General features: G+C 45.3%; 1 protein-coding gene across 1 annotated transcript in view; it reads right to left on the bottom strand.

Annotated features, from left to right (window-relative positions):
- Vwa8 (von Willebrand factor A domain containing 8) overlaps positions 1 to 10,824 on the bottom strand; it is a 349,402-nt gene that overhangs the window by 18,332 nt on the left and 320,246 nt on the right. The window contains exons 39-40 of the mRNA XM_031362757.1: positions 10,658 to 10,814; positions 6,285 to 6,393 (exon numbers count right to left, since the gene is read on the bottom strand). Of these exons, the coding sequence (XP_031218617.1) occupies positions 6,285 to 6,393; positions 10,658 to 10,814 (266 nt within the window). The remainder of the gene's footprint in view (positions 1 to 6,284; positions 6,394 to 10,657; positions 10,815 to 10,824) is intronic.

The following is a 10,824-nucleotide window of genomic DNA, read 5'->3' as shown; positions in this document are numbered from 1 at the left end:
AATCCGCCTGCCTCCGCCTCCCAAGTGCTAGGATTAAAGGCGTGCGCCACCACCGCCCGGCTAGGGTTTCTTTATCTCATATTTACATTAATATATAATAATTCACATATAATTTTGATAAAGGAATAATACCCCAAATATTAAAATTCTCTTAAAAACCCATGTTCTAAAAAGTTAAAAGTGGGCAAAACCTATGGGAGAACCTGCTACTGTCGTTGTGCTAAGTGGACATATTGTCAGATTACATTCTTAATATTTCTGTTTACAGTCACCGATTAGTGCTGCTCTCAGCCTTGGTCAGAGAGCTTCTTTTTGTGGTGGCAGTTCATGCAGAGGCACCGCTGAACGCTCACCATATGTGGGACATCTGCATCTCCACATTTAAGGCTCAGGGAGGAGAAAGCACAGTAGGGAGAGCCGAAAGAATGCCTGAGCTGAAGGGTGGGTGGGTGTTCGAAATGACACAGCCATCGCATGCACAGACTGACAGCAGCTACCGAATGCATTATAGACATGAGTCTCAAAGAGTAAGTCTTTTAACAGGCAACAACTTAGTATCAGTGTGCCTGCTCAACTGTACATGTGAAAACATGTCCAACATTATACAGCATTAGATTAATAAAACAACTATGAGATATCATTCTATGCCTAGGAATGGCCAGGATCCAAGACACTGACAACACCAAGTGTGGGTGAGGAAGGGCTGAGTGAACCCTCACTGCCAGTGGGGCTGCTACAGCCACTTGTGGAGACAGTGTGGCAGTTTCTTGCAAAACAAAACTCACTCTTATAATCCAACAACTGCATGCCTTGGTATTTATACAATAAGTAAGAAACTTGCATCTACACAAACATTTACATGTGATGATTTATGCATAACTGCAAAACTTTGGAAGCAACAGAGATATGAATTGATAAAATGTGGTATATTCTGGCAATGGAATATTATTCAGCATCAGAAGAAATGAGCCATCAAATCTCTAGCAATCTTGCTGTAATGAAGTGACTAGAACATTGTGGTTTGTTACTTTATACATTACCATACGGGCCTGGAGAGGTGCTTAATGGTTAGAGCACCTAATGCTCTTGCAGAGAATTCAAAGTTTGGTTTCCAACATGCATGTCAAGTGCTCACAGTAACCCATAATTCCAGGGACCTGACCTCTACAAGTACTGCACTTACATGCATAAACCCACAAATACATAATTTTTAAAATCTTAGAAAAATTAGTATAGTGACAACTGCTACAGGGGCACCTTATTTAAGAAATTTTTTTAAAAAATTAAAAAGACCTTTACTAGGAGCACCCCTCAAGACTACAATGTAACTCCTCTGAGAGTTATGTGAAGTCCATTTCTGACAGAATTAGACCCAGAACTTGTAACAGTGGACGAGAAGTTAGTTCTTAGTTGCAGGTGCCATGGACCTTGGACAGGGAGAAAGCGGCTCAGTGATGGAGTGCTGTAGAGTCATGCAATTCTGTGGGGGCTTGGTGCACAGACACAGCAGAATGAAGAATTTTTCTTTCATGCTAATAATTATGAAAATTCTTTCTAAACATGATAAAAGCGTCCATGCCTAGACATGAGTTATTGTTACTGCCCTTGATGGAAGTTAATTTCCTCTTAGAATATCATAATAGTTATCTTTGGTAATCATACAAGACTCTGGAGAGGTTAGTCCTTATTTTCTTATGCTGCCATTGTTTTCCTATAAGGATTATTATCATCCCAAAGCATTCTCTACACAAAGACTGTTTCCCAATATATGTCAAGAAAAGACTAGGACTTTGGGGCTGGCAAGATGGCTAATCCACTAAAGCTGCTTGCCATCAACTTGAAAATTTTAGTTCTGTCCCTAGGACCCACTTGGTAGAAGGGAAGCTGACTCCAGAAAGTTGTCCTCTGACCTCCACACATGCACTGTATGCATGCATCCCCGCCCCCCCCACCCACACACATGTGCGCGAGCACACACACACACACACACACACACACACACACACACAAACAAGTAAGTAAAATTAAAGTAGCTCTGCCTGAAGACCCATCTATATCCCTTCTGGGTGCCTTGTTCCAGATTTTACATTTCCTTTATGTATTCTGCCGGCCCTAGGAAGTGAGACACAGACACCGCATGACACTGAGGTACTCAGTAATGCTCTTATGGCCCACACATGCAGGCCTCCTTCAGCTCAGTTCACTCTCTTACCCTTTCACTGGAAGCTTCTCTGGAGTTTTTGCTTGCTTTTAAATTTTATCCAGCACTAGTTCTTCAATGTTTGCTTCCATCCACCCACTTTCTCTGTGGGATCACTTAAGACTGGATCAAGCCTGTTTCTACTTCTTGAGCAGTCTTAAGTCTGGGCACTGGACTTTGTTTGTTCTTTCCACCTTTCCTTACTACATTTGACTCCTGTATTAGCTCTGCTTTGATACCTTTAAATCTCTGTCTTATTTCATATAGGAGACATTTCTAATGAGAACAAAAAAGAAGCCATGCTAGCCCAGCTGCCACACCTGTGTCCTGCTGTGGTAAGATACTCTGCCTAAAGCACCTTATGGGGGAAAGGGTTTACTCAGTCTCTCAGGCCAAGGGTACAGTCTATCAAAGCAAGGGGGCCATACTGGTAGGAACCTGGAGCAGCTGGCCACACACAGCCATAGTCAAGCACCAGAGAACAGTGGCCGCTTGCTGCTGCCTAGCTCAGCCTCTCTGCTCATCTAGCTCAGGATCCCAGACAGGAACAGTGTCACTCACAGTAGGTTAGTCTTCCACCTTGGTTCACTCGATCAAGATAGTCCCTAACAGGTGTGCCCAGTGGCTTGCCTCTAGGTTGACTTGAGGACCAGTCAAGCTGACAATCAAGATTAACCACACCTGGCAAGAGCCAGGTTAGATAACCATAGTTCTATAGCCTGGTTAGATAGCCACTGTTCTATAGCCTGGAAATCAGGATTCTGGCTTGCACACAAGGTTGGCATTATACAGACAGATGCGTTACAGATGTGCTAAGAAAAGGGAAGGAGCTCTTTGCTGGCTTCCCTGAAACACAGCCATTTTTTCATTTTCTCCTTCTGTGGTGGTTTGAATACGCTTGGCCCAGAGAGTGGCACTATTAGGAGATGTGACCTTGTTGGAGCAGGTGTGGTCTTGATGAAGGAAGGGTGTCACTTTGGGCATGGGTTTTGAGACCCTTCTTCTAGCTGTCTAGAAGCCAGTCTTCTCCTTGTAGCCTTCCCATGAAGACACAGAACTCTCAGCTCCTCCTGCACCATATCTGCCTGGACACTGCCATGCTCCCACCTTGATGCTAATGGACTGAACCTCTAAACCTGTAAGCTAGCCCCAATTAAATGTTATCCTCATAAGAGTTGCCTTGGTCACGGTGTCTGTTCACAGCAGTAAAACCCTAAGACACCTTTCCTCTCTCTTGGCCTGGGCTATCCCAGTACAAGTAACAAAAGAACCATAGACATGGACATCCATAGAGACATGTAGCTCCATGTTGGCCCAGCTCTGTTCCTGAACACAGGCTTGCATATTAAATCCTTTAAATGCCATGCGCACATTGTTGTTCAAGCATCCCAGGAATGAGAACACACCAGCATCCAGGGGAAACAACTACCTTCTTCACAAGTCTTTTGTCCCACATCCTCTACTCCTGCCTTCCAGGGCTCCCTCAGGTACTGTCTTCCTGTCCTTCCTCTGAACCTGAGCTTGTCTCATCTCTTCCATTTTCACACTAATTTCCCTATCTCAAGTTCCTGTCACTTCTCATCTGAATTATTCAGATTATTTCATGCTTTGGTTCCTGGCTTCTATCTTTCTCTCTGAGTCCTTCTCCCAGACGGCTGTGCCACATTCTGAAGACAGAACAACATCAGTCTTTTCTAGGCACCTTCCCGGCTCCTCAGAGGTGATACAATATAGCCAGTCTTGCTTTCTAGTGTTTTCTCTCACTGTCTTTGGCCTCCAAGCCTACACCCAGACACTGAGCCCAAGTCATTCTGGACTCTGTGTTCTTCTCCACATGGCCTGCTGTCCAACTAAGTCCTTTCTCCAGGTATTTCTTCTGTCTAGATGATGGCTTCCAAAACTGCTTTCAGTCTGCAGACATCTGTTACTGGACAGTGATGTCACAGGTCACAGAGAGTGACAGAAAACATTTAGAACCTAGCACAGCAATTGGACAACGACATCTGGTGTTTGTTCGTTTGGTTTTCAAGAAAGAGTTTCTCTGTATAATAGCCCTGGTTCTCCTGGAATTTGCTCTGTAGACCGGGCTGGCCTTGAACTCACAGGGATCTACCTGTCTCTGCCTCCTGAGTGCTAGGATTAAAAGTGTCTTCCACCACTGTCCGACAGTGGTGTTTATATTTTATAGCCAAGAGAAAACAGGAGTCTGAAGCCAGGAGTTGTTATGCATGCCTATAATTTCGGGACTGACGAGGCAGAGGTGGGAAGACGGCAAGTCTGAAGTCAGCCTGATCCTCCAAGTCCCTGACTACACCCCCCAAGGGGCTTGTAATTTGTATTCAATTTTAATAATATTTTCCAGTAATTTCATTTCTATTGGATATTATAAAAGCATTAGTCCATGCTGAATGGAATCAAATCTGTGTGGGCCTAGAGCTGAGCTCTGGAAAACCATCTTACTAGTTTCTGGCCACACTTTGTACACTCACAGCAATGTTAAAACAGCTGGAGGGTTTTAGTTACTCAGAGTCACACAGGATTAGCTGAAGATGTAGGAAGGGGCCAAATAAAGTCTTCTTGCTTTGGCCACAATCTGCAATTTTATAGTTCACATGAGGCCTCATTCATTCTTGGCCAGTAGCTATGGGCAAGATCAGCAGCCTCAGAACTTGTAGATTAGAAAACCCACCAAAAATATCTCCCCTATGGTTTAAAGGGAACACGGCAAATGTTGTGTTGGCATCTGGTTGATGGTACAAAATGTATTATGGTCATGAATGAGAACTGCCCATGGGATGGACCACCAGGGTCCAGGAAGGTGACAAGGATCTGGCGGATAACAGGAGCCTGACTTGGGCTCAGACACCTGCTTCATTGGCAACATAATCCAGGAAACTACACTGTCTGTGTAGTCTTAAATTTCCTTCTTTATAAGGGGGTGGGGGATGCGGTCTGGGAAGATTGTGATGAGCGCCTCAGCTGGACTTTGAAATTAGGCATCTGGTCCATCCTCTGAGGAGCTCTTTCCTCTGGACAGTGAACTTTACATCTTTAAACATGAGGACAGGCTGGAGAGATGGCTCAGCAGTTAAGACTCTTGGTGCTGGTCCAGAAGACAGTGTCCCCACCTCAGGTGACACACAACTGCCTAAATTCTGGCTCCAAGGGATCCAGTGCCCTCTTCTGGTCTCTCTGCCCACCGCATACACACGACATTCACACAGATACATAAAAAGATAATAATGATAAAAACGAAGTCTCCGAGTTTTGGGTTAAAACAGAAGATTAGAAGTGTATCCCACACTCTAATATCTAAAAAGCATGATAAGCATCCCTTTGAAAGAACAGTAATGAAGACAAAAAATGAGTGGAAGGGAACGAAAGTCAAGTCCCCCACGGGAAGGATGCGTAAGACTTCAGTGCAGGCGAGGGCTCCTCACCCCACCCTTCCCCTAAAGTGACAATTCTGTCTCTTTGGACAAAATAATTGGATTGCATGTGTCATTTAGGGAATAGACTGGACAGAAATTACAGTCCCTACTTAGGAAATATTGAAGTATCTTGATATTTTAGAAAGCTGTGCCAGTGCCCACCCATCCTTGAGGCACTGAGAACCTGTGAAACAGCAAGGAGCTGGGGCAATGCAGGGGGAGAGGAGGGCAGGAAGAGGGGGGCAGGGGACACTGAGAAAGCACACCCTGCCCGATTGCATGCTTTCCTTCACTTCTTCAGTGGCAGTAAAATGATTTACAGGGAGAGAGAGAGAGAGTTCTATTTGTGAACTTCCAGGAGAGGTGAGATATACACAGATCTTCCCTGAGGGGAGTCAGGAAGTCACTGTCTGTCTGGGAGGGTCACTGGTAAAATTACTGCTTCCTGGACAGGAAGAAAAAGGTGAGGTCAGAGCTTTCCCCTTGAAGAACTTTGCTAAGAACGTCACAGGGCTGAGTTCACAGCTGTGTGTGTCAACCTTGAAACCACTCGCTCTGGCTGGCTGATTAGTGCTCAGACAGCTCTCTCCAGCAGTTTTGGTGTAAGTCCAGATTTTGCCCAACTCCTCTTTTTGCCCACAGAGAAAGGTTACCTGTAGGTTATCCAGGATGACGCGGAGAGCATGCACCTGCCTCTGGACAGCACTTGAAAACCGCTCATAGGTCGCAGCATCGTACTCGCTCATCTGGATCTCCTTTAGTCTGAAACCAGAGAGGGAAGACAACACTGCTTATGCCATGTTCGTATGCGTCTGTTACTCTAGCAGCTCCTTGGTGACTCACACTGACTTTGAGGAGGAAAAGCAAGAACTGATGTCACCAGTGATGCCCCTAGATGCCAAAGGAAGGTAATGTTCAAAGTCCACTGCTAACTGAAGAACAAACTGTCCCCAGGACAAAGGGAAAGCCCCAACTGTATACCATATATGGTGACATCTCTCATGCAAGCAGTCCTAGCATGGCTCACAACCGTCTGTAACTGCAGCTCCCGGGGACTCGAGGCCTTTTGGCCTCACAGATACTTAAGTTGAAGATCAAAGCAGAGCACAGCCACCTAGAGCTAATCCTAAGCAAGGGGGTCTTTTTGTAAGTGAATGGCCTTGGGCTTTCCAGTGTGATAGTCATAGTGCACCAATTTAACACACATTTCTGTGCACATCGATAAGTATTAAAGGTGATGATACCAGGACAAAAAATATGGGATGCATCTCTCAAGAGCCTAAGCATGCATGACACAATTGTCTCAATTTGTATGTGTGTGTGTGTGAGTGTAGGCAGAGTGTAGGCATAGCTGAAATTACATATAAAGTACACTTATCGATCCCTCAAATGAGGGAAAATGAATGGTTGGTTTCTATTCTTCACTCTCAGAGAAAACACTGGGAAAAATATAATCAGAACGGCGGAAACTGAGGACCCCATGTGTGTATGCAGTCAGACCACGCCTTACTGTGTGAGTCTTCAATACTCAGCCCAGCGCCTGATACACAGTGACAGTACATGCTGTTACGTAATACTTGGAAAGCACTGGCTATCAAAAGGTGAACATAGACAAGGCCACAGTAATACCCAATGCCACCCCCTCAAGGTGGCATGCCAAGATGCCCTTATGAATCCTACTAACTCTCTGTCCTAAGGAACAAAAAGAAATTTGTGCATGAGACTTCGCCTCCTAAGAATACCTCCTCTGTTAAGTTTTTATAGTCTGAGTTCTCTGCAAGTTTCACGATGTTAGGTTATATCCACATTTTTGGGGAACAGAAGCAGGGCACAATGAACACTGTAGGCTATGGCACCTACCACCTCATGTCTAGGCAGTGAAACGCACTGTAGGCTATGGCACATACCACCTCATGTCTAGGCAGTCAAATGCACCTTCCCAAAGAACTCAGATTAGTACCAGGTGGGAAACGTGTGGACAGAGCCTGTCTTTGGAGCACGGTAGGCAGGAAAGGAACCAGAAGAGGGAATGAATACACACAGAGGACTCAGGAGCTGGGAAGCCGCCTGGAGCGGAGAGGCCTTGGGAGAGATCAGAGTCAGCTCTAGCCACCTAGCTATCTCTGAGGTGATCATTGTGCACTCCTAACCATCCCATGCTAATTTAATTATGAGGAAATCTGGAAATCATATTTTGGGTTATATCAGCCTTCACGAGAATCCTCAGAGGATGCTCACAGTGGCTAATATGTTCTGAGTGTTGAAGACTGAAGCAGGAAATGAAAGAATAAAGCAGGGAACTTTAACCTCTGGGTTAGACAAGCCTCCTGGGAATCAATGCGGACAAGCAGCATGCTGCTGGTGGTACATGTTTAAAGGGTATATTTATCATTATGTAAGAGTCTGGGAATCTTGATCCTTATTTTACTTCTTCTATAGGTTAGACTTAAGTACTATAATTTGGATTCAAGGATGAGGAGGAAAGCAAACACAAACTGAGATCAACTGTTCGGAGCTGCTTAGTTATGCAAAGGGTGGTGGGTGTAGTCTCCACAGCGAGTGCCCCACCAGACAGCTTTTCCACTTCCCTGTCCCCACTCACCAGGCGTCACATGTTTCTGTAGGTGACCTACAAGTCTTAGGCTTGTGTCTCTCCGTTAGTCAGCTTCAAATGATCAATTCTTGAGGTACAGGGCTAATATCTGGCTTAAATCAATGCTAACTGAATGCTGTGAATGGCATGGGGAGGTCCTTTGTACCAGGGAAGACTTCTAGCTGATGGTGAGGACTGCTTAGTCAGTCCATGTAGATACCGAGGACAAGAACCGACAGGTGAGCTGGCACCTGCACGCCCATGCGTGTTGCTCATTCTCTGTGCGTGTTTGCCCCACTCCAGGCTCTGTCCTCGTGCAACGGCCAGGAGGGGAGAAGCAATCCCTCCTACGAGTGATAAGATGGAGAGAGTGGTCAGTGTTGGAGACAAGATACAGGATGCTGTAAAAGCATCTCACTGTGCACCTGACTCATTCTGTAATCAAGATGATAGCAAAGAATTACTACCATAAAAATGAATATGTGTATTAGTGGGTTTGTGGGATTTCTGCCTTATTTAGTTGTGTGTAGATACACAGTCTGCAATATTTATGACAAGATGAGATAATATCTTGGATTAGCTCTAAACAATCCAAAGTAGAGAATGGGAATGGAATGGGGGCAGGGGTCTGCAGGGTTCATCATGTGGTTCTCTTTATTTACAGCTGGGCTTGAAAAGGCCTAGAATAAAAACTTAAAGACAAATTTTTGGCAGTACTAAGTAGACACTCGTCCAATGGGTCACAAGCCCATTTCTAAGGTAGCATTTGGTTTTGTTTTGCTGTGCTATCTTCCCAGGATCTCTGTGTTTCATTTCTTTCTTCTCACACTGTCTGCTTCCTCCCTTTCACTACCTCATGGGCAGGTCTGAAGAGACAGGGATGGTCCCCTCTCCTATAATCAGTACATTCAATTGTCTTAGGATCACAGGGGACCCTTGGCCCCTTTACCTGTAGGGTTTTTTAAAAAGATTTATTTATTTATTATGTACACTGTAGCTGTACAGATGGCTGTGAGCCATTATGTGGCTTCAGGGAATTGAACTTAGGATGGCTCTCCTCCACTGTAGCTGTCTTCAGACGCACCAGAAGAAGCCGTCAGATCTCATTATGGGTGGTTGTGAGCCACCATGTGGTTGCTGGGATCTGAACTCGGGACCTTTGGAAGAGCAGTCAGTGCTCTTACCCACTGAGCCATCTCGCCAGTCCTCCCTATAGGTTCTTAATAGTGCCCTGATAGGCTTTCTTCTAGGGGCACTGAGAGAAGAGTAATCTTAGCTTGCTCACGTCTAAGTGCCACTGTGAAGGCTTCCCGCCTCCTTTGAACACTCATGTGCTAGGGCACTTTGTATGGCCATGTAGGCAAATTCAGACTGGATAATTACTTTCCAAGGCTGGGGCATGGCAATAACAGCCCTTCACTAATTAAAGAGGAGAATGATGCATGCCTAATTTTCATTTTTTCCTCAAAGGAAGCTTTATGTTTCATATGAGATGTTGGGCAATTTTAATTCTAATAAGACTTGTAGATATGACCTAACCTTCTTCCACATCTTTTGAGAAATGAATACTTTGATCCCTAAAAAGTTTTCCAGTCTTACAACCTCTGGGGGCGGGAGGCTCCCTGTTTCCATGGATGCAGCATGGCACAGTGAGGACAGAGCAACTGCCTAAGGTTCCTGGGAAGTCAGCGATGAGGCTGAGGGCAACACTGCCCAGATTCGTGAAGTTTACCTGCTGTACCACAGGGGTGAGAGGCTTGCAGGCCTTCCTGAGGGTGTGGCGGCTGGACCTGCATTTTTGTCTCTATTGTTCTCTGCTGTTTACTTGTAGGATGTGAAAGCACGGCATGTAATAACATACCAGATGTTCTACGTGGGAGGAATTTCATAACTCACATACTCTTCAACATGTTTTTGTCTGGCTGCCCCAGCTCCTTCCACTGAGCACAGAAATGGAAATCTGTTCTCTATCCCTCCTCAGTGTGAAAGGGTGTTCCCTGCTGCTTGGGAATTTTTCACTTTTTGCTGAAGAGCACATGTGAACTTCTAGTCAAATACCCTGTGGATTATTCCTTTCTAGTGGGGGCCAATCAAAGTAGCCCAAAGCAGCCATGGCACATCTGAAACCTGAAGGCTCACTTGGTTTGAGTTTCTAGGCTCAACCTGCTGACAAGGCTCTTTACCTCCAAACCCTAATGAGTATAGGACCTGCCTTGGGTTAGTCCAGAGAGTTTTGCCTTTCTCAGTATCATCCTAGGAAATAGTCCTTGTGACTTTAGCTTTGTGTGTGTGTGTGTATGTGTGTGTGTGTGTGTAAGAGAGAGAGAGAGAGAGAGAGGGAGAGAGAGAGAGAGAGAGAGAGAGAGAGAGAGAGAGAGAGAGAGAGAGCACACTACTTACCTGAACTGCTCTAGATGCACCAGGCACACTCACCTCTGCTGAAATGCTTTCTGGGCCATCTCTCTTGCAGCTCTCTTGATATCCTCAGGGACTGCATCTTTCTCAACCTCAGAGACTTGATACACTGGGTGGCCTGCATCCAAGCGATAAGGACCTCCTTTGCCACCAAGACCTGCAGTGCCTCTTCCCCCTGGAAAGAA

Source organism: Mastomys coucha, unplaced genomic scaffold (assembly GCF_008632895.1).
Source record: "Mastomys coucha isolate ucsf_1 unplaced genomic scaffold, UCSF_Mcou_1 pScaffold9, whole genome shotgun sequence".
Taxonomy (NCBI): domain Eukaryota; kingdom Metazoa; phylum Chordata; class Mammalia; order Rodentia; family Muridae; genus Mastomys; species Mastomys coucha.
This window is presented reverse-complemented; position numbering and strand designations above follow the sequence as displayed.